The 25,043-nt window shown below is 37.9% G+C and overlaps 1 protein-coding gene across 1 annotated transcript in view; it reads left to right on the top strand.

Moving 5' to 3' along the window:
• ST8SIA2 (ST8 alpha-N-acetyl-neuraminide alpha-2,8-sialyltransferase 2) overlaps positions 1–25,043 on the top strand; it is a 104,390-nt gene that overhangs the window by 68,702 nt on the left and 10,645 nt on the right. The window contains exon 5 of the mRNA XM_074234151.1: positions 2,491–2,784. Within this exon, the coding sequence (XP_074090252.1) occupies positions 2,491–2,784 (294 nt within the window). The remainder of the gene's footprint in view (positions 1–2,490; positions 2,785–25,043) is intronic.

Genomic DNA, 25,043 nt, shown 5'->3' on the forward strand with positions numbered 1-25,043 from the left:
TCCCACAGGGCGTGTGTCCTCTGTTAGTTTTGATGCTCTCTTGTTTCTTCCAAAAAAGAAAGTGGCAATAAGATAAAAAGGGGGGTAAGGGAAAGAAGGGCATCTGCAATAAAAGTTTTTCTTTTTATGCCAATACAGAATGACTCCTCCCACAAAAGTCCACTTTACAAACGCTCATGCCAACCAATTATTCCCCAAAGATCCTCAGTGAATCAAGAATGGATTAAAATAGACAGGTTCACTCCTTTTATAGGAAAATACAATAAAAGTTCTAGTTCATATCCTACAAGCTTATTCCTAATACACATAATTATCTTAATATATCTTAATTATCTTAACATCCTTCTTCTCTCCTCTCCCTACATGTACACTCAAGAGCATGTATGTTCTTTTAATGAAGTAGATAGCTTCATCTCCAAAAAATAAAGGCAAAGAATCAAGTTAAAAGGGGGGTAGCATTTTCCCCAGCCTATATAGTAAAGAAGTAATCTGGCATGGTGAATCAAATGTGATAAAGACATGGGTTCGGATCTTGCCTCTGACACTGGGCAACTAGAAACCTCACTGTCTTTTCAATAACTCCCTAGATCTCCCTATCTATTAACCAGGTTAGCAGGGATCTGTGCTGGTGGAGGAAGTTCCCCAAGAAAAATCACTGATTCTTCTTGAATTCTTATAAAAGTCAGGAATTATCATGGGAGGCCTAGTTTAAGGAAGAAGACTAGATCAGTTGTACCCTTTCTTCTTTCCCCAACCCACCAAGCAATTGAAGTTTTTGATAAGTTGGATTGTCCTCAGAGTCCATGGGGTGTAGGATCTCTGCCATCATCCCAAACTAGACTAAAATCTAGTCACAGTGGACAATGAGAGTGTATACTGCATCAGGGACCTAGAAACTATCTCTAAAGTGCACTCATACTCTCAGGGAAGATTTAGGGTCCTATAATCATCCCAAGGCTTAAGGGCTTACAGGAGGCTCTTGGAAGTCCAATCCATCTTACAGGTACACATTCACTAGCCCCTCCTACACATGACAAGAATTCTTGGTGGCATAGAATGAGCATTCTACCACATCAGATCTGTTTGACTTTCAAAGCCTTCACAACCTTACCTTGCCTGCCTTTTCCAGTCTTATACTTTACTTCTTTCCTCATACTCCATGCCCCCGCAGCACTGATCTCCTTGCTTTTCCTTGAACAAGATGCTCCTTTTCTAGACTCCATGTTTTTTCATTAGCTAGCTCCCATCCCTGGAATGTTCTCCCTCATCTGCTCTGGCTTCTCATTTCCCTGACTTCCCACCTTAAACCCCACCTTCTACAGGGGGCTCTTCATGGTCTCTCCCATTGATACTTCCTTCACTTTGGGATTACCTCCAATTTTCCCTCTATATAGTGCATTTGAACATAGCTGTTTGCAAATTATTTCCCCTATTAGAATGGGAGTATCTTAAGGACAGGGAGCATGTCTTTACCTTTCTTTGTATCTCCAACACTTTATACAATGCCTGCTGCATAAGTACTTAATAGATGCCCATTGATTTATTATCTAAAAGACATGAAATTCTAAGAAAGAGAACCCCGGGGGGGATTTTTTTATAATTTTTCTTCAATTATTCTATAGTAATTTGGGGGAGGGGAGAAAATAAAAAGAATTCAGGAAGGAGAAAAACCACAGAAATGATAGTTTTTTCAAATCTCTAATCACTGACTACACATTTTGATTTCCCCAATAGTTTTCTTCTTAAGAAGAACTTTTCCACCATAAACTATAAAGCCTTAATGCCAACTGAGAGTGGTAAATGATATACCTCAGTCATGGCTACCCACTAATAGAACACTTGTTGAATAATAACCATTATCTGATTCATACTTACTTGGCTAAAAAGGGAGGGAAAAAGGGAGAGGAATAGTTAAGCACAAACCTATAGTATAAAAGGTCAGTGGATAGCCCTATAAGGTACCTACTGGAACTAGATTCTGGGGTAAGCAATCCTAGAAAGCTGACCTGGGTTATGGTGAAATGTCCTCTAAATGTCAACCTCATTGACACCCAGTAGAGTGCCAGCCTGAATTTTTGAATTAAATTATGGAAATGGCATACAAGTTTCATTTGATTTGTGCTGGAAATGATTTCTTCCTCCTATAATGATTTCTTCCTCCTTATAGTGTTGTATACTCCTCTTGTGCTTTTGTATTCTAATTTGTATATGTATCTGTGTACCTATCATCTTCCCCTTCTAGAGTGAAAGCTTTGAGGTCAGAGACCTCATATTCTTGTACCTAGTGCTATACACACATTATAGGCACATAATAAATATATGTTGAATGGATGACTTTGAATAGAGAGAATGAATGAATAAAATCAAGAAAAAATAAATAAATGTTTGCTAGGTAACAAACACTGAAATAGGTAGGGAGAAAGAAAGGGGAAAATTATAGAGGTCCTACTTACTTTCCAGAAGGTATTATGCTCAATTTTCTCCTTTCAGATGTAACTTGGCACCTGTCCAGGAGTATGCCCAGGATGTGGGGGTCAAGACAGACCTGGTGACCATGAACCCCTCTGTCATCCAGAGGGCCTTCGAGGACTTGGTAAATGAGACCTGGAGGGAAAAGCTTCTTCAACGCCTGCACAGCCTCAATGGCAGTATCCTGTGGATTCCAGCTTTCATGGCCAAGGGTGGCAAGGAAAGGGTAGAGTGGGTGAATGAGCTCATCTTGAAGCACCATGTCAATGTGCGCACAGCCTACCCTTCATTGCGCCTGCTACACGCTGTCCGAGGGTAAGAATTCTAGGATATGATGATGTGGGCTGGACAAATGACCTTTTTATCTACTACTAATCAAACCGGGGCTTCTTGTCCACATGCTGTATCATCTCTGAAAAGAGGGACAGGGAATTCTTTAATTAGATAACATAAAGGGAAATGCTGAGACTTTTAGATTAAGTAATTAGTGATAATATCTTCCTTTCAGGAGCTTTCTTCCTGGGAAAATGAGTGTATCAGTGAATTGAGAAAAGGATGTTGGGGGTAACCAGAAGACTCTGTAGTGCTCCTCTGACCCTCATTCATCCTGAGTGCTCCCCTGACCCTCATCCATCCTGAGTCAGTGGTGATAATAAATCACTACCATCTGTTGGTTCTTCACCAGCCCTAGCCAAATAAGTTGACACTCACACAGCATTCACATCACAGTCTATTGATTCTCTCCACCCCTTAATGTATTATGGCATCCATCAGCCTGGCACTTGCACTGGTATATCACGCCACCTAGGGCAGTCTCCATGGAGAGACTCAGATTTCAATAGTGAATATTCCACATTCCCCAACTCCACAGCACGTGCGCAGTTCCTGAACTGTCTTGCCATTTAGAACAAATGGGAGGGGACATTAGGTAGTGCAGTGAATAGAATACTGACCCTGGAGTCAAGAGGACCTGAGCTCTGATCTTAATAGCTGTATGACCTTGGGCAAGTCACTTAACTAACCCCATTGCCTCAAAAAAAGAAAAAAAAAGAACATATGGAAGGTCAAGATCCCTAGGAGGCCTAAAAAGAAAGTAGACCAGATAATATATTGTGGCTTCCATGCTTGCCCAAAAATATTATATTATATAGCCCTTCATTTGGATCCAAAATGAAAAGGAATTTATGTAACTAGTCAGAGAGAAACTCTTAGATTCCCTAATTTACTCATGATGATGAGTTATAGATATCACTCATGACCTAGGTCTATGAACAGCACACTTCATTACAGGAGCTAGTGAACCTGTAGCATCCATCTGTCATGAAATAATGACAGTGGTTCACAATAATGTTATACTTTTAGATTTGAAAAAAAGAATTATACAAGGTATTTCATTTGATCTCAATAAGTAGGAGAAGCTATTATTATTTCCCATTTTATGGGTAAGAAAACAGAGTCTGAGCAAGGTTAACTGACTTAACTAGGGTCACACAGTAAATAAATATCTGAGGCAGAACTTCATCAAGGTCTTCCTGATTACAAGTCCAGTATTCTGTCCACAACATCCTGTTGCCTCTCTGCATAGAATAAGTAAATAAATTCAAAAAAGATTTCAATCATAGCAGATTTCTACTAAGCTACTAATAGTAACTAAGGAAGTCTGAGGTCCATCCTTAAATAACTGTTGTTCATATCAAAGAGGACAACAATGCCCTCTCTCAAATCCTTCATTGTGCAGCCTTCAGGGACAGAGCTGTTAGTTTGGTTAGTCTAACCCAAAAGGACAGTTCTTAAGCTTCATGTACTTAATAATAATCCTTCCCCCTGGGAGGCAACTTAACTTAAATGTCTTGTTATGGGTCAGAAAGGATTAGTGAGAAAGAAGAGTAGCCTGCAGGTAAAGAGGAAAAACACCCTTGAAAGGGAACTAGGCAGGGGGCAAAGGACTCTGGGAAAACAGAGTTATTTCTAGCTATAATTGACTTACTTTCATCTGTCAAAATTGCTCTAAGCTCCTGTAATAAGCCCTTTAAACAAATAGACCACTAATCCTTGAGATTGTGGCATCTTTCGATGCCAGAAACTCCCAGAAGGGTGCAATAATTGAGAACCTATCTGCAACAGGTTACAATGAAATGCAAGCAATTATTAATTACCTACTTTATGCCAGGTTCCACTAGATGCTGGAGATATGGAGACAATAACAAAATAATCCTTTCTCTCTAGGAGTTTTTGGTCCACTTGGGAGAAAATAGGTCTCAGTTTTGAACAAAGAGAGAAGGAATTCTGAGCCTAAGCAGTGAACATACTTTTACCTTTAGTTGAATCATAATATTTATGGATAGTATAATGGGACAACAACAGAATGTCAGTGAGTGGCATAAAATTATATACGAAATATCCTATCTGGAAAGAAGAAGAACAGAATTCACTTGTAACTCCTTTGTAACACTAGGACTCAAAACCTCAGTTTCCCAAGGATAAAATAATGGAGTCATAGATAGATAGCAATTTGACTGAAAAAAAAAGTTTTAGTGCATTGCAAGTCTAGTAAAAATCATTATGTAATGTGGAAAAAGGAAAGCAAATGCCTTCAAGACCAGGAAGGTGATCAGTCCACTGTCCACTGTCCTGCTCAGGCCACATCTAGAGTAGCATGTTCATATTTGGATTCCATAAATTAAGAAAGACATTTAGAAATTAGAGAGTACCCCAGCTCATAGTAGCCAAAATGGTCAATTTTGAATTCAATTTGAGTAACTAATTAATAAAGAATTCAAGATGTTTCAATTACATAGAAGAGGAGTTATAAAAGATATGGTAACTTTAGAAGGCTACCATTTGGAAGATGAATTGGACATGTTCCCCAAAAAGCAGAACTAGGAATAGTGACTAGTCACTGCAAAGGGCAGATTTAGATTTGTAAAACACTACTTAACAAGCAAAGCAGCAGAACAACCTGCCTTCTCCAAAGGTAGGTTTCCCCCTCCTTAAAAAGGAGTCTTCAAGCAAAAAATTAGTCACATGTTAGGTACAAGACAGAAGGGATTCTTGTTCGGGTGTATATTGGATCTGGTGACCATGATGATACCTTCCAGTTCTGAAGTTCTATAACTGGATGCTTGATAAAATCTCCATTATTCTTTGAGAAACCAAACAGGCATCTCAAGGGTGTGGGAATGCTCTTGAGATAATAATTGTGAAGTCATATGGATGACGACTGTGGCAAGTATCCATATCATAAGCTAGGAACCTTCAGCAAACCATAAGGGAGAGAGGAAGATGAGGTCAGTTGAAGCAGATGCAGTTGTCTCAAAGATAGAAGAGCTTTCCATTCCTAAAGTGCTTGTCAACTGATTGACCTTGTGTTTCTCTTGGTGATGTGTGATCAATCGACAGACATTTGTGATAGCAAGGTTCCCATCTTTATGTTGAGAGAATCACATTGATACATGTCATTCTGTCATCATTCCTGCTCCAGTCTTGGGCATCTAAGCTGATTAGTCAAGTAGTGCCTTAAAGAGAGAATTAAGAGTTGGAAGAAAGAGCCTGAGCTGACAGCCCGGTCCATGGATCCCCAGACAAGGAGCTGGCAGGAACTAAGACCTCCCATTGCAGAGGCCAGGGAGCTGCCAGACAGATTGGGCTTGCTTCCTCCATGTGGACTGAGGTAGCATGGGAGAGCAGCTGGCTCATCCTCCCTGCCGAGTGGTAGAATGCAGAGGGGCAGGCTCTTGGCAAGTGAGGTGAGAAACGGGGAAAGAGTTCCACAAATGAGTCACAGAGGTAATTGGCTATGGCAGTGAGAATTGGGAAACAGGAGAGTCAGCAGCTGGTCCCGAATAGATCTAATTCAATTAGGGCAATGGAGAAGGCTGTAACCCACAGAGAGAAGAACCCCCTCGGCCAGAAGATTCTCACACTGACCTAGTCAGCCCCTCCAGTTCTCTTGCTTCCAAACCCACTAGAGTGAGGGAACTGATGTAAATTGATGCCTAATTAGTGACTCCTGGATGCCTTGCTGATTTCTTTAAGACCCTGTCCCTTTCGTACAGACATCCACAGCCAGGGCAGAAGAGACGCTAAATAACATATTTAAGAAAAAGTGTTCTCGATGAGTCCCTGTGGCTTATCAGCCTGGTGCAGAAACCAACTGGCCAGCAGTCAGGTCCATGAGCTCCTACTAAGGTCAAGTCTCTCTTAAAAAAATGAGAGAGCAGAGATCAGGTTGGTAGTGCCTACTCTTAAAGGTATTTCTATATCTTTTAACTAGCTGCTTGACTTCTTTTCCTAGCCCTAGCTCTCAAAATAAGGGAACTGTGTGGGAGAATATTTGACTCTTAGGGAAATGTTAGATCTGGAATTCAGCTAATCTGCTCCAGTCTGGATATCTCTAGGACCCAATTGCTCTTCATTGTTTCTCTATAGGAAGCCCAGTAACTATTAGAATACTGGACATAGACATGGTGCTTACTTCTCTCCCTAAAAATGCTTTTAAATCCAGTTTCTTCGAAGAGCTAATTTTCTTGTTCCTTATGAATTTTGAATTATGTTTAACAACTGTCCAAGAGACCCCAGGTACCAGATTGGATTGTATGGAGAAAATACCAATCAGGGTGGACATTGTCCCAATTTAGCAGATTTTACAACTCAGTACTAACAGTAATCTTCTGCAAAATTAAATAAATACATCCATTGACTCACTATAGCAGTAATGCAGAGAATTCCTGAAGTGGAAGGAACCTTAGAGATGACCTATTCCAACCTGTCCCTTTTTACAACTGCAGACACTCACAGCCTTGAAGCTGCAGAGCTCACAAAAGTTGAGGGACTTGCCTGGGGTTTCACGGGTAAACCCTTACCCAACTAGTTCTTAGATTAATGGTTTCTCCACTATGCCACTTTGAAATTGCACAAGCTTGTATATTGGACCTGGGATACTTTAAGTGAAGGAAAACAGTTAAGACAGTAGCCAGAAATTCACAAAAAACATTCCAATCTTCTTTCACCAATTTGTTAACAATTTAGTCAATTCTGTTTCATATATAAATAACTATGAACATATACATATCTCATCCAGATCTAGACAAGAGCATTTACAAAGTTGATACAGGTAAAATTAATTAATAACAAAAACTTCCTTCTTGAAATACAGTTTTGCAACCTAATTTTGAATGGTATTGCTAATAAGTCATTCCTTGACTCCAAAATCAATTTCCCCCAATCCTGGAACCTCAAGAAGCCCAACAGCAAATAAGTCTAGAATGGAACTATTCTAAACTTTCTCTTACTTTGCTAAACTACTTTGTGATGAGATGAGGAAGGAGAGGAAGGATGGGAGAAAGGAGTGAAAGAATTCATTGAAATTTAGGTTCCAACCCTGATTTAAACATCCTTGTTGAATTATGATCAGAATTCTATTTTAACCTTCAAATTGATAGAAGCATATCCAATTTTGTGACATAGCTTTCACTCTCATTATGGGGATTCAACTGGCTTGTTTCTTATTTTTCTGATTCAATTGGTTAGTGATCCAAGTTTATTCTTAAATACTATTCACATCACAGGGACCCCCAATCGTCTTACCTCTCTTACCCTGTTCCTCCCCTCCCCGCCCCACTATCCTGTACATTCTCCAGAAAGGAATAAGAAAAGTTTTCTAATAGTGTCATAACTTTTTCCTGCCCTTTAAACCCTACTTCTTTTAGGAAGTACCTTTGAAAATATACATGTTTGCTAGTAGAATATAAGCTCCCTCAGCCAAATGTAATCTTCCTGAGGGCAGGGTGTAGTGAAAAGCTCCCTGGACTTGAATCAGAGGACTATGTTTAAAATGCATCTCTGCCACTTATTAGCTAGGGCAAATCACTTCAGTCCTTAAAAAAAAAAAAACTTTTAAATGAGAAGAATGAACTAGAAGTTCTTAAAAATCTATGATCCTACATTAAACAAAACAAAATTCCTTGACCACCTCTTGCAAAGTGATTTTTTTAAATAAAATGATTCAAAGGGGAAAACCTGGCAGTTAAACTAGATGATCTCTATAGCCCTTTAAATTTAAATATTTAAAATTTTTAAATAAAATTCTATATCATATCTGTATTAAGAGCCTGAAAAAGGTTCATGCAGGACTAGAATTTTTGTAAAAGAATGCGAAGCTCAGGGTGGCTAGGTGGTGCAGTGGATAGAGCACTGGCCTTGGAGGCAGGAGTACCTGATTTCAAATCCAGCCTCAGACACTTAATAATTACCTAGTCGTGTGGCCTTGGGCAAGCCACTTAACCCCGTTGCCTTGCAAAAACTAAAAGCTAAAAACTAAAAAAAAAAAAAAAAAAAGAATGCAAAGCTCCAGACTAATAATAATAATCATAAAAATCACTAGTATTTACATAACCCTTATGGTTTGTTTAATCCTCTCGTAAACACTATTACTTTACAGATGAAGATTAAGTAACTTGCCTAGGGTCATACAGCTAGTGTCTGAAGTGAAATTTGAACTGAGGTTTTCCCATGCTTCCACACCACCTAACTACCTTTAATAACAGCAACTAAAGTGAGGAACCTTTTCATTTTTTTATTTTTGTCTCCTGTGCCTAGGACAGGTCTGGCCTACTGTAGGTAAATTATTGTTGATTAATTGGTATAATTAATTTTAAAATTCATGAAGTAATTTTCTCATGAGAATCCTGTGAAGTAGTGATCAAGTTTCTATGAGTTTTGTTTTACAAGGAGTGAAAAGAATCTCAGAGAATTTAAATAACTTGCTCAAGGAAACACAGCTATATTTTGTTATTATTAAGATTCAAATCCAGGAAACCCTCCAGACACACACACACACACACACACACACACACACACACACACACACACTAACAGTAGTGCTCTTTAAGTAGATATTATTTGTAAAGCACTCAGGACAGTGTCTGGCACAGTTGTTATTCAGTCATTTCCAGTCATGACCAACTTTTCAGGACCCCGTTTGGGGTTTTCTTGGCAAAGATAATGGAGTGGTTTGACATCTTCTTCACTTCATTTTACAGATGAGGAAATTGAGGCAAGAAAAGTTAAGTGACTGGCCCAGGGTCATCCAGCTAATAAATGAATAGAGCTGAATTTGAACTCAGGAAGATGGGTCTTCCTGATTCCAGGCCCAATCATTTATCCATTGTCTTATGTGGCTACTTTAAAGGAGATATTTGTAAAGTATGTGCTTGGGACATACATTGTAAATTTTTAATAAATGCTTATTCCCTTCCTGTCCTTTCTACTACATCAAACTGCCAGAGAGATTCAGCATTTTCCTCAGTTAATAATAGAAGGAAAAAAAAAAAAAGATGTGACCTTGATATACTGTTTTAACATGATACTTTTTTTTTTTTAAAACAACCTTAGAACCCCAGGCTTACAACTGCCTGGGGCTTTCACTATCTTAGTAGAGAGTCAATTCTACTTATGTGTAAGCCACAGGGTTCTTTTCTTCCATGGCATCATGGTAAAAGCAGTAGATTTGAAGTTAGAACACCTAAGTTTGAGCCTCAGCTTTGATCTTTACTGACTAAAAATCATCATGTAAATAGAAGTCAATCAATGACACTGAGTCTCAGGTTCTTCATAATATAGATAATATAATTTAAAAATAATAATATTTATACTGCCTATCACACAGAGTTTGAGACAAACCTTTTTATAAATCACAAGTTATCCTAGAAATGTGAATTATTATTATTCATAGACTCCTAAAATAGGCAAGAGTCCACCAGAGTGTTAGCGAAACTGTTTCTAGGAACTAGAGAAAGCCCTTTATAAATGTACCTTGACAGTTCTGAAATTTAAATTTATATCACTGTCCAGAGAATTGCTTTTGTTTGTTCCTGCTATGAGCCACCATAGGGAGATTTGGCTCTATGCCTCAGAAGTGATATAGTTCTGGTTTTATTTTCAGACAAACAGAGCTAGACCCTGACAGAGAACAGGATCCTAAGCAGGTTACAAAAGCATCCACCTGATACTAAGGGAGGTTCTGAGACCTTTGGAGAAAGAAAGGAAAGATGCAGATATTCACAGAGGTACCCACTAATTTTATAATTACCTCTTCTGAAGGGAAGCTTAACCAGGAAGAAACCTCAGTTTAAGATCAGCACCTAAAGTTAAATGAATGAATGCATGCATAAATGAACAATTCACTCCCAATAAAGAATATTAAATGAGGTCAACAGTCTCTTTTTTACCTCCCTAAGAAATATAACCCCTTTAGGACAACACCCCCCCCATGCAAAGTTTTAAAGAACAACCACTGGTATAAATTTAATTTCAGAATCCAAGTAAATTTTGATAATCTATAATCTTCCCTCAAACATCCTCCCACCCTACTTATTCAGGCCATTTGGGTAAGAACTATGCTACTCCGTTTCCAAAGTAACATCCAGAGGAGAATATCTTTCCTAAGAAATACAAACATCAGGAGTTCCCTCAGATGATTTATTCAAATATTTTATTCTAAAAATATTTTATTTTGTCTACTTACTAGCTGGTGCCCTGTTAACCTGTCCATTCAAACTGGAAAATCCTAGGAATGAATCTAAGCTTCTGATACTTCTCAACTAACAAGCCAGCTGGCCTCCCTTCCCAGTCTTGAGTACTCCATTGTTTAACGTGTCATAGACCCCACTTATAGGTGTGGAATCACGCCATCCTTCCCAAGCCAAAGCCATCTGGTTCTGTTGCCAGACTGCAAGGGTGAATCACTTCACCCCAGGAAATGTCCATGATATCAGAGCTTTCAAAGAAAGAGTGATAATGGATGAAGGAACTTCCCAGGGTCACTTTGAATTTTGTACCAAGCCCTATTCATTCTAGCTGTTCTATTCTCTTGTTGTCTGGAAAATCTCAAGCATCAGTCAGTCAGATACAGATCAACCAGAGTAACATGGGATGATGGGTAGGACATAGATAATTAATTGGAATCTGAGAATTCTATTTCCAACTTTTTTTGTGACTGATCCCAGCAAGGAAGACTTAATTTGTCACTTGGCCCAGTTCAACAACATAAAAATACAAATGCTTTTCCCTGAGGGTTGAAGTAGTGACTCTTAAGTTATATTCCATATCTACCCAATGCCCCTGGAGAGAAGAGTTATAAGAATATGAACAACCAACAAGCATCACATTGAAGACCCTGTCTTCAATGAACTTACATTCTAATGCTCCAAAGTTCTCTTTGTCACTTATTTAGACTGTGGAGTAATCATGGCCTCAGAATGCAGGGAGAAGAACTTGGGTTGCCTGGAGAAAAGGAAGGATGCACATTACAGAAACAAATTCTGCACTTTTCATTTTTTGCTATCTATGTTTATGAAGCATTGTGCCTAATAGTTATTGTGATTTGTGTAGCCAATTTGAAAAATACTACCTTCTTGGAGATTACTTTGCCTTCTAATTAAAAATCTTAGACCTGGAATATTAAAGGTACATCATCAACCCAGCTTCCAAGATGTACCCAGCTAGCCTCATTTGGGAAAGAAAAATTAATTAATTTTTGTTTCAATCCCCAGCTGTTATCCTAAAGAAAAGGAAGAGTGCGCATGTTGACCACAGGGACATTCTGAAAATTGACCAGAGCAACAGAAGAGATTTTTTAAAAGGCTAGGATAGAATGATGTCTTCCTTTTTAACCCTCTTGGCTTTTATAACAAACTGTCCAGATGTGATGCCTACTTGTTCCTGTTGACATCACTCAAAGAATCCTTGTTTACCTGTATAGGGAGGTAGGAAAAAAAAAAAGTCTGTTGACCTCATTTAATATTCTTCATTGGGAGTGAATTGTTCATTCATGCATTCATTCATTCATTCAACTTTACTCACTGAATCTTAAACTGAGGTTTCTCCTTGGTTAAACATCCCTTCAGAAGAGGTAATTATAATCTCGGTGGGGTTTCCTCCTTAGAGATGAATGTTTTATTCATTTTGTTAGTGTTAAGCCATATCAGGGTTAGTGACAAGGGATGACCCAATGACTTTCTGGTATAGCATAGTGAGGATCGAGGACCAGATTTGCTGCCACAAAGAAGGGTCAGTCAATACATAGCCCAAAGGATCTCAGGGTGAAAAGCAGGATCATACACAGTGTCTGAGGCTTTTTAAAACTCAGTTCTTCCTGATCCCAAGTCCTGGACTTTATCTATTACATTACTCGGCTGTCCCCACTTGTGGCATGGATAGCCTCAGTTAAGAATCTGTTAACACTGTCTGCTTCTCTGATATACTTTTTTTCCCCTTTCTATAAGTAAAGATCTGCCCAGATATAGAAGAGCCTCTTCACCTTTGAAAATAGATAACCAAATGCTCTTAAGCCACATAGATATTTCACTCATGGCAAGAGATTTGTCTTAAAAAGAAAGAAAGTTATTTCTAGAAGTGTTCCATGCCCAAGTTATTATTTTTTTTTAATTTATTTTTATTAAAGACATTATTTGAGTTTTACATTTTTCTCCCAATCTTACTACCCTCCCCCCTCCCCCCCACAGAAAGCACTCTGTCAGTCTTTACTTTGCTTCCATGTTGTACCTTGTTCCAAATTGGGAATGATGAGAGAGAAATCATATCCTTAAAGAGAAGAAAATTCTAAGAGGTAACAAGATCAGACAATAAGCTATCTGGTTTTTTCCCTAAATTAAAGGGAATAGTCCTTGCACTTTGTTCAAACTCCACAGCTCCTTATCTGGATACAGATGGTACTCTCCTTTGCAGACAGCCCCAAATTGTTCCCAATTGTTGCACTGATGGAATGAGCAAGTCCTTCAAGGTTGAACATCACTCCCATGATGCTGTTAGGGTGTACAGTGTTTTTCTGGTTCTGCTCATCTCGCTCAGCATCAGTTCATGCAAATCCCTCCAGGTTTCCCTGAAATCCCGTCCCTCCTGGTTTCTAATAGAACAATAGTGTTCCATGACATGCATATACCACAGTTTGCTAAACCATTCCCCAATTGAATGACATTTACTGGATTTCCAATTCTTTGCCACCACAAACAGGGCTGCTATAAATATTTTTGTACAAGTAATGTTTTTACCCTTTTTCCTCCTCTCTTCAGGGTATAGACCTAGTAGTGGTATTGCTGGGTCAAAGGGCATGCACATTTTTGTTGCCCTTTGGGCACAGTTCCAAATAGCTCTCCAGAAGGGTTAGATGAGTTCACAGCTCCACCAACAGTGTAATAGTGTCCCAGATTTCCCACATCCCTTCCAACAATAATCATTATCCTTCCTGGTCATACTGGCCAATCTGAGAGGTGTGAGGTGGTACCTCAGAGAAGCTTTAATTTGCATTTCTCTAATAATTAATGATTTAGAGCATTTTTTCATATGGCTATGGATTACTTTGATCTCCTCATCTGTAAATTGCCTTTGCATATCCTTTGACCATTTGTCAATTAGGGAATGGCTTTTAGTTTTAAAAATATGACTCAGTTCTCTGTATATTTTAGAAATGAGTCCTTTGTCAGAATCATTAGTTGTAAAGATTGTTTCCCAATTTACTACATTTCTTTTGATCTTGGTTACATTGGTTTTATCTGTGCAAAAGCTTTTTAATTTAATGTAATCGAAATCATCTAATTGGTTTTTGGTGATGTTCTCCCACTCTTCCTTAGTCATAAACTGTTCCCCTTTCCATAGATCTGACAGGTAGACTAGTCCTTGATCTTCTAATTTGCTTATAGTATTGTTTTCTATGTCTATGTCCTGTAACCATTAGGATCTTATCTTGGTAAAGGGTGTGAGGTGTTGGTCTAATCTAAGTTTCTTCCATACTAACTTCCAATTTTCCCAGCACTTTTTATCAAAGAGGGAGTTTTTATCCCAATGGCCAGACTCTTTGGGTTTATCAAACAGCAGATTAATATAATCATCTCCTGCTTTTGCACCTAGTCTATTCCACTTGTCCACCACTCTATTTCTTAGCCAATACCGAACAGTTTTCATAACTGATGCTTTATAATATAATTTTAGATCAGGTAGGGCTAAGCCACCTTCCTTTGCACTTTTTTTCATTAAGCTCCTGGCAATTCTTGACTTTTTATTTCTCCATATGAAATTACTTACAATTTTTTCTAACTCGCTAAAGTAATTTTTTGGAATTTTGATTGGTAGGGCACTAAACAGATAGTTTAGTTTTGGTAGAATTGTCATTTTTATTATATTAGCTCTACCTATCCATGAGCAGTTGATATTTGCCCAGTTACTTAAATCTAATTTAATTTGTGTGAGAAGTGTTTTATAATTGTTTTCAAAAAGATTCTGAGTCTGTCTTGGCAAATAGACTCCCAAATATTTTATATTGTCTAAGGTTACTTTGAATGGGATTTCTCTTTCTAGCTCTTCCTGCTGTTTCTTGCTAGACATATATAGAAAAGTTGACGATTTATGAGGGTTTATTTTATAACCTGCAACTTTGCTAAAATTGCTCATTGGTTCCAGTAGTTTTTTAGATGATTTCTTGGGATTCTCTAGGTAGACCATCATGTCATCTGCAAAGAGTGAGAGTTTTGTTTCTTCCTTCCCAATTCTAATTCCTTTAATTTCTTTTTCTTCTCTAATTGCTTATGCTAACATATCTAATACAATATTGAATAGTAGTGGTGATAATGGTCACCCTTGTTTCACCCCTGATCTTATTGCGAATGCCTCTAGCCTCTCCCCATTGAGTATAATGCTTGTTGGTGGTTTCAGATAGATGCTGCTAATTATTTTAAGGAACAGTCCATTTATTCCTATACTCTTTAGTGTTTTTAATAGGAATGGATGCTGTATTTTGTCAAAAGCTTTTTCAGCATCTATTGATATGATCATATGATTTCTGATAGGTTTGTTGTTGATATAATTGAGTATACTAACAGTTTTCCTAATATTGAACCAACCCTGCATTCCTGGAATAAATCCTACTTGATCATAATATATTATCCTAGTGATGACTTGTAATCATTTTGCTAAGATTTTATTTAGGATTTTTGCATCTATATTCATCAGGGAGATAGGTCTATAATTTTCTTTCTCTGTTTTAACTCTTCCTGGTTTAGGTAACAGTACCATGTTGGTTTCATAGAAAGAGTTAGGCAGAGTTCCATCTTTCCCTATTTTTCCAAAGAGTTTATATAGGATTGGAACCAATTGTTCCTTAAATGTTTGGTAGAATTCACTTGTGAATCCATCAGGCCCTGGATATTTTTTTTTAGGGAGTTCAGTAATGGCTTGTTGAATTTCTTTTTCTGAGATAGGGTTGTTTAGGTATTTAATCTCTTCTTCATTTAACCTGGGCAACTTATATTTTTGTAAATATTCATCCATTTCACTTAGATTATCAAATTTATTGACATAGAGTTGGGCAATATAATTTTGAATTATTACTTTAATTTCCTCCTCATTGGTGGGGAGTTCACCTTTTTTTATTTATGGTACTAGCTATTTGGTTTTCTTCTTTCTTTTTTTTTAATCAAATTGACCAGAGGTTTATCATTTTTATTGGTTTTTTCATAATACCAACTTTTGGTTTTATTTATTAATTCAATTGTTTTTTTTGCTTTCAATTTTATTAATTTCTCCTTTAATTTTTAGAATTTCTAATTTGGTACTTAATTGGGGATTTTTGATTTGTTCTTTCTCTAATTTTTTTAGTTGCATGTTTAGTTCATTGATTTCCTCTTTCTCCAATTTATTCATATAAGCATTTAGAGCTATAATATATCCCCTGAGAGTCGCTTTGAATGAATCCCATAGGTTTTGGTATGTTGTTTCATTATTACCATTATCTAGGATAAAATGGTTAATTCTTTCTATAATTTGTTTTTTGGTCCACTCATTTTTTAAAATGAGGTTATTCAGTTTCCAATTTGTTCTGGGTCTATATCTCCTTGGCCCAGTATTGCATAAGACTTTTATTGCATTGTGATCTGAGAAAAATGTATTCACTATTTCTGCCTTTCTGCAGTTGATCATTAGGTTTTTAATGTCCTAGTACATGGTCAATTTTTGTATAAGTTCTATGTACTGCAGAGAAAAAGGTGTATTCCTTTCTATCCCCATTCAGTTTCCTCCATAAATCTACCATATCTAATTTTTCTAACCTTCTATTTACCTCCCTAATTTCTTTCTTGTTTGTTTTATGATTCGATTTATCTAGATCTGATAGCGGGAGGTTGAGGTCTCCCACTGGTAGAGTTTTGCTGTCTATGTCTTCCTGTAATTCTTTCAGCTTCTCCTCTAAGAATTTGGATGCTGTCCCACTGGGTGCATATATATTCAATATTGAAATGACTTTATTATCTATGGTACCTTTTAGGAGGATATAGTTTCCTTCCTTATCTCTTTTAACGCTATCTATTTTTGCTGCTGCTTTGTCTGAGATAAGGATTGCTACCCCTGCTTTTTTTACCTCAGCTGAAGCAAAATGTATTTTGCTCCAACCTTTTACCTTTACTCTATATGTATCTCTCTGCTTCAAATGAGTTTCTTGTAAGCAACATATTGTAGGATTCTGGTTTTTAATCCACTCTGCTATTTCCTTACGTTTTAAGGGAGAGTTCATCCCATTCACATTCAAGGTTATGATTACTAATTCTTTATTGCCCTCCGTGCTATCTTCCCTCTGTATTTTCCCCCTTTCCCCCACTTTTATCCATATTCCACAGTCTTTTGTTTCCCAAAACCACCCCCTTCAGTGTGTTTGCCCTCCTATATAACACCCTCCCCTTTCTTTCCCCTTTTCCCTTCCCTTCCTTTTATTATTCCCCCTTATTTCCCCCACTCCCCTTCCCTTTCTCCATCCCCACTCCCCTTTTCCCCTTTTAATACTTGAAAGGTTAGATGTTTTATAAGTTAACTGAGTATGTGTAGGTTGAATTTAAGCCAAGTCTGATGAGCAGAAGATTCAGGTGTTTCACCTCTGCTCCCTTCTTCCCCACTATTACCATAGGTTTTTTGTACCTCTTAGTGTAATGAGATTTACCCCCATTCAATCCCCTCCCTCCTCCCATCTCTTTCCTGTCCCCCTTTTTTAGGGCAGTAGTGTTTTTTTTAGATCATTCTATCTAAGTCATAGAAAATTCTGAGTGTCTGTCCCTTCTAGTTCTGTATATTCTATCGAATAGAGTCAAAATTCCTGAGAGTTATTAGAGTCTTTCTCCCAAGTGGGGTTAGAGCCAGTTACATCCCATTAGATAGTAGTCTCATGGATAGGTCATGAATGTCAATCATTTCTGGCTAGGTGTATTCTCTCTGTTAGAGTTACATTTCTCAAGGTTTATGAGAATCTTTTTTTTACCCCCATGCTGGGATATAGCCAGTTTCAACTAACTTACTGAATTGCATTTTTTTCTTTTACTGCTCCCCCTTTTTATTTTTTTACCTTTTCATGTGTCTCTTGAACCTCCTGTTTGATGTCCAAATTTTCTGTTTAGCTCTGGTCTTTTCATCAGAAATTTTAGGAATTCTTCCATTTCGTTTCCCTGGAAGAGAAGGCTCGGCTTTGCAGGAAAGTAAATTCTTGGTTGCATTCCAAGCTCCCATGCTCTTCGAAATATCTCGTTCCAGGCCCTTCGATCCTTTAATGTTGATGCAGCCAGGTCCTGCGTGATCCTTACTGTGGCTCCTTGATATTTAAATTGTTTCTTTCTGGCTGCTTGTAGGCTTTTCTCCTTTATCTGATAGTTCTGCAGTTTGGCCACAACATTCCTTGGTGTTTTCATTTTAGGATCCTTTTCTGGTGGGGATCAATGTACTCTTTCAATAACTACTTTGCCCTCTGATTCCATGATATCAGGGCAGTTTTCCATCACTAGATCCTGTAATATTAAGTCCAGACTTGTTTTTCTCTTCAATGTTTTCAGGAAGTCCTATAATTTTCAGGTTGCCCCATTTCAATCTATTCTCAAGGTCAGTGGTTTTGTTGATGAGGTATTTTACATTTGCTTCTATTTTTTCTATTTTTTGATTTTGTTTAACAGACGCTTGCTGTCTCATAGAGTCATTAGTTTCTGTAGACTCCATTATTTGGGGTGGGGGAGGAGTTTTCTTCATTAACCTTTTGCAACTCCTTTTCCAATTGGTCAATTCTACTTTTGAAAGAGCTTTCCATTTGACCAATTGAGGTTTTGAGAGAATTAATTTCTTTTTTGCATTTGCTCATTTGAGGATCTGAGAGAATTATTCTCATTTTGTAATTGTCCAATTGATGTTCTGAGAGATTTATTCTCCTTTTGTGTTTGTCCAATTGTACTTTCTAAGGTATTAATTGTCTCTCCCAAATTTTTAAGCTCCTTCCTTATTTCTTCAAGGAAGTCTTTCTGTGCTGGAGACCAGATTGTATTCTCCTCAGAGGTTCCAGGTCTCTCTGAGTTGGGGGTCTTTCCCTTCCAGGAATTTTTCTATGGATCCACCTTTCCACTGACCCTTCTTCATTGTGCTAAGACCTTGAGTTGGGTAGGGCTGGTTCACCTGGGCTTGGGATCGCTAAAGGCTTTACTGAGTGCAGTTTCTCTGGCTGGCCAGTAGGAGGTGCTGGTTGCCCTCTCTGGGGTGTCTGTGACCTTGGTTGGGAGGCCTTCTCCCTTTGCCCAAAGGGAGGAGTTGGAACTATTGAATTTTTTTGCCTTCAATCAATGGTGGGCTTTACCCTGGCCTGAGGTCATTCCTCAGCTGGGCTGGTTTTTTGGCTCACACACCTGGGCCTGAGGCAGAAGTAGTTTGCAATTGTTTGTTCGGAAGGAGGCCTCAGTGCAATGGAGGCTTGGACTCAGAGTTTTTCAGATCGGAGGAGCCCAGGGATGGTGTCCGCAGCTCTCCTGCACCAGACCTCGCCCCACAACCCCGGCCCCAAGCTCCAGGGGGACAGCACCAACACCAGCACTTCTGCTTCCCCGCCGACCCAAGCCCCTTTCATCCAGCCCCACCGCTGATCCAGCAGGTCCCGCTCTCTGGCTCTCAGACTCCCAGTTCCAATTCAGCTATTAATCTGACTGATCTGGGGCTGATCCTCCCTCTGAGCCCAGACTCACCCACCCAAATTCTACCAAAGCTGCAGCGGAAGACAAATCCTGAGGTAGATGTTCTTTCTCCTGGCTTTTCTTTCTGGGTTTTTTTTTGAGTCAGATTTCTTTTAAGAGGTTTGTTTCATGTAATAGATGGGGAAGAGATCAGGAGACTTTAGAACTGTGCTTGTCTTCTCTCCGCCATCTTGGCCCCCAAGTTATTATTTCTAGGGGAAAAAGCTCCTTGGGGGCATTGTAGAAAGATTCCCCATCAGGTATAGGGTAGACTAGATGATTACTGAGGACAAAATGAAATTCTTGAGTTTCTTAAAATGTTTACAGTTCCTAGGTTGCTAGATTGTACAGTGGATAGAGCACCAGTCCTGGAGTCAGGAGGACCTGGTCTTAGACAGTTGACACTTAACTGTGTAACCCTGGGCAAGTTATTTAATCCCGATTGTTTTGGAAAAAAAAAAAAATACACTTTCTGTTAATACAATGTCAAATTATTAAAATTTATTGACAACCTATGGAATTTATACCACTTATTAGCCAACTCAACAAGTCTCCACCATAGTTTTACCTTAGAGTGAGATAGAAAATACATAGGGCTGGTAACCCTGATAATTTGGGTTCAAGTAAATTCAATTTACCAACTCTATGAAAGACTAGGTGCTAAAGTCACAAAGAAAAAATGAAATAGACCCTGATCTCAGGGTGCTTCCATTCTATTGTCCTATAGAATTACAAATCATTTAGCTCTTTAAGTCTAAGTTTCTACATTTATAATGTGTTTTGGAGTTGTTGTTTTTTTGTTTTTGTAAGGCAGTGGTGCTAAGTGATTTGCCCAAAGTCACCCAGCTAGATAGTTATTAAGTATCTGAGGCTGTATTTGAACTCAGGTCCTCTGCATTTGTAATATGAAAGGTGATGGATTTAAATCTTTTTCTAAATTCAATTTTTCCTTTAAAATTTCATTCTTCCTTTCCTTTTCTCTGATCTCAAGTGAACTTGGAATTTTCAAGTCTAGACTCTACCCTGAAAAATTTGTTGATGATATTTCTTTTTTTCTTTTCTTCTATTCTACACATGCTCCTTTTCTTTTTAGAGTTGCTGTGAGTAAAGTACTTCATAAAACCAATATGTATTTAGACTAAAAGGAACCTTAGAGAACATCTATCATCCACCACTCTCATTTCAAAGGAACTGAATCCCTTAGAAAGAAAGTGACTTGCCTAATGTTATACAATAGAGTAACATATTCTGGATTTGAACACTGATCCTATGAGTCTAAAAATTCAATATCCTTTTTACTACATCTATGAGAGAATTATTATTACTATCTCCTTCTTCAACCTAATCCTATTGATTACCTTAATAAGCAGTGCTTAATGGTACCTGGGACCAAAAAAGATTGTGAATTTTGAGGTGTCATTTAAGCAGAGATGCAAGATGAATCAGGCATAGACATCTATTAGTCAAATGATAGTATGTGAAAGTGGGGCATCAGAACTGGAGTCAGCAAATCTAACCTCAGACACATATTTGTGTGACCCTGCACAAGTCACTAACCCATTTACCTCAGTTTCCTCATCTCTAAAATGAACTAGACAAGGAAATGGTACACCAGGCCAATATCTCTGCCAAGAAAACTCCAAAAGGGGTCAGGAAGAGTTGGACACAACTGGACAACAACAACAATAAAAATAAAAGAGATGAGGAAATAACTAACAATGTAAAGCCAGAAAGATTAGCAAAAAGACACTGGGATGGTTCAAGGAAATTAATCTGTGAGGACATTGAGATTCTATCTACATGTGTGAAAAGATAAGTAGAAGAGTGAAGTAATTATCTGATTTTGTTTTGTTTGTTTTTGCAAGGCAGTGGGGTTAAGTGACTTGTACAAGGTCACATAGCTAGGTAATTATTAAGTGTCTGAGGTTGCATTTGAACTCAGGTCCTCCTGACTCCAGGACCAGTGCTCTATCCACTGAACCATCTAGTTGTCCCAATTATCTGATCTTTCATGTAAAAATATAGGTGTCATAGATGTGATGGGAAGAGTAGCTAGTTATATCTCAGCTTTGCAGCTTACTACCTGCATGATCATGGATAAGTCACAAGTTCTTTGGACCTATTTCATCTTTAAAATAAAATGGTTAACCAATATCTTATTATGTAATTTTGCTATCTCTTATACTTTATTTTTTCTTCCTTAAGTATATGATTTCTCTCTCATCACATTCAACTTAGATCAATGTATATCATGGAAACAATGTAAGGACTAGCAGTCTTCCTTCTGTGGGGAGTGGGAGGAGGGAAGCAAGATTAGGAGAAAAATTGTAAAACTCAAAATAAAATCTTTCTAAGAAAAAAAATAAAATAAAGTGATTAAACAAGATGATTTTTTGAGGCAATTAGGGTAAAGTGACTTTCCCAGGATCATATAGTTAATAAGTATCTGCGACCAAATTTAAAATCAGGTCCTTCTGTCTCTAGAAGTGGTGTTCTATCCACTGTCCCAACTAGCCACCCCAAACAAGGTGACTTCTAAGGTCCCTTCTAGGTTTATATCTATAATTCTGTCATCCTACTTCAACTCAATTTAGTAATAAGAAGCATGTTTGTGGAAATCACTAATTTAGACAATGAGAATACAAAGAAATGAACAGTGCCCTCAAGGAATTTAAAATCTAATAGGAAAATTGTTATCTGGAAATTCCCAGATAATTAATGCTAAATATTTTTAATTTTGCTAAATTTATCCTTGTAATTGTTCTTCACCCTACCTGACACATACAACCTTGGTGATTTGGTAAAATGTTTTTGGAATTAGAAATTTCTGTCCTGAAAAGAGGAGAGTCTTATCCCAGATTGTCTCTAAGTCCCCCCCAACCCCCACCCCCAATCAATTGAGAAATAACAGATTCTCAAGAATTCAGTGTTTGTACCAAACTGACTTTAAGTACCTAAGTTAGGACTCATCATTCTTGCATAAGGCAGAAATGCTGTGACTTACTATGATCATATAACCTGTAGGAATCATGAAACAGAATTCTAAACTGGGACTCCTAATTCCAAAGTTCTTTCCACTCCACCACACTGATGCTTTTTCTCTCCTCAGGAAAGTCAATCAACAAAGCTACTTGGTTTACTTGCATGGTTACTTGATCCCTGCTTCTGTCCTGCCATTTTTCCTATCTATCATTCCACCAGCCTTCAGCTGGTGAGGACCTCTAAAGCGAATGAGCAACCATGTCAACCTTCAGAGAAACTAGCTCCCAGTGACAAACTGGGAAGTGTAGGCTGAGCCAGGGTAATCCAAGTCAAATCACAGCTGGGTCCTCAATGGGAAATTCCATCTGCTGGCTGAGATAGCAGTTGGAAAACAAGAGAGATCAAATGGAAGGAGTATCTCTACCCCCAGAGCTTTTTCTCTTGGGCCAGGACTTATCCCACGGATGCCTGCCCTCTGTGCTCAATGGTCCATAGTACCAGGAACTGCAGGAAGCAGGGAAATTCCCTCTTTATCCCAGACACGTGCACACTTGTGAATGCATACACAACTCTCTTCTGGGAAGTTTCATTCCTTTCTCAAAATGACTTAAGACATATAGACATATTTTTTAACTTACTATGGCAACAGTTACTTCAGTCTCTGGTCCACTCCATCTAATTAATTACTTAATTGGGGAAACAAGTAGCTGACCAAGTCCCAAGCAGGACTTTTAAAAGCCTATATTTCAATTACCAGAATACAACAGTGTTCAAGAGTACCTCAAAGGTAATTTTCAACAGTGTTCATGTTAACCATATGACAATGTTTATAGTTTGTTTATAGAATGTTTTAATTATTTTTTAAATTTTTACATCAAATGCAGTCTTAGTTATAGGATCACAGATCTAAAAGGAACTCCAAAGAAGATCTGGTTTCATCCCCACATTTTAAAGATGGTGAAACTGAGGCCCAAAACTGGCAAATTATTTGTCCAAATTCATATAAGTAGAGGTCAGAATTTGAATCCTGGGTCTCTAATTCTAAAGTCAGTGTTCTTTCTGCTACACTATTTAGTTTTATTCTTAGGATTTTGGGGGGTTTTTTGCAAGGCAATGGGGTTAAGCGGCTTGCCCAAGGCCACGCAGCTAGGTAATTATGAAGTGTCTGAGGCCAGATTTGAACTTAGGTACTCCCGACTCCAGGGCCGGTGCTCTATTCATTGCACCACCTAGCTGCCTATTAGTTTTATTCTTTAAGGTGAGAGTGGTTTGGGTTTTGTTAAAGTAGCAAATAGAAGGAAGTGAGGTAGGGATCCCACAGAAAGGGTCTTTAGACAGAACTCACAGTATAAGGCATTTCTTCACTCCACCATTGGTAGATTGTATTTTAAGAGAGTAATGCTCAGAAATGATTTGTTAAGATTATTCTTAATATAGTATATAAATAATATATAGCATATGATAATAACTAATATAAATATAATATATTAATAATAATATATAATTGAAGGAAAATATTCATTATTAAATTGTTAGCAAGTATTGTTCATTTTTATAAACTAATGATTTGCTAAGTGCCAAATACTTTATTAGGAACCAAGGATACAACGACAAAATTATAGGTTTCTGTCCTCAAGGAGTTTCTGTTCTACTGGAGGAAAACAAATAAATACAAAATGCAAACAAAGTAATGAAGGAAGACATTATAACTGAGGGAAAAGGAAAGATCTTGTGAAATATAGTATGATGTCCATACACTGGGGCTAATCCTAAGAAAAACAGAGAGGGAAAGGAGGGGTATTCTAAGAATGCAATGACTAGAATTATGTTTGAAACTTTAAGTACAGCTGACTAATAAAGACAAAGGGAATTAGTCCTTATGAGTTATAAAAACAAGAGAAAGAGGGATGATGATACAAAACAAAGAACTAAACTCATAGTATTCTGCATTTACAAAGTTCTATCTCTAGAGAAGCAGAAAATACCTCATGGATAATCATAGTTATAAGGAGATCAGCTAGCCTAACCCCGCCCCCGTTACAAATGAGGAAACTGAGACCAAAAGATGGTTAAGTCTCCCACTCAAGGTCACCTAACTAAGAAAGGACTTCAGATGCCATGTAGTCTAACCTCATTTTACAGATAAGGAAATTAAGAGCCAGGGAAATGAAGTGGGCTGTCCAAAGTCATACAGCTATTAAGTTTCAGAGGTGAGATCTGAACCTAGGTTAGGAGAGAATCAAGATAAAAACTACACTGGAACAAATACTGATTCTGGGGTCAGAGGACCAGTGTTCAAATTCTACTTTTGACCTTTTTTAAGTATTACTGATCTCATTTCACAATTGGAAACAATGAAAAAGTTAAAGATTACCAGAAGACAAATAGCAATTAGTGACAATTGTCCTTATAGTCTATCCATGACCAAAAATACTGGCTACCCTCTAGTTAATATATCTTACTCTGCTTCTCTACTCCTCTCCCCATCACTTATGGGTATAGCAGAAATATAAATTCCGCCAGCCAGATCACAGGTTCGTGAACTAGAAAGGATATTAT

Source organism: Macrotis lagotis, chromosome 4 (genome assembly GCF_037893015.1).
Source record: "Macrotis lagotis isolate mMagLag1 chromosome 4, bilby.v1.9.chrom.fasta, whole genome shotgun sequence".
NCBI classification, from domain to species: Eukaryota; Metazoa; Chordata; class Mammalia; order Peramelemorphia; family Peramelidae; genus Macrotis; species Macrotis lagotis.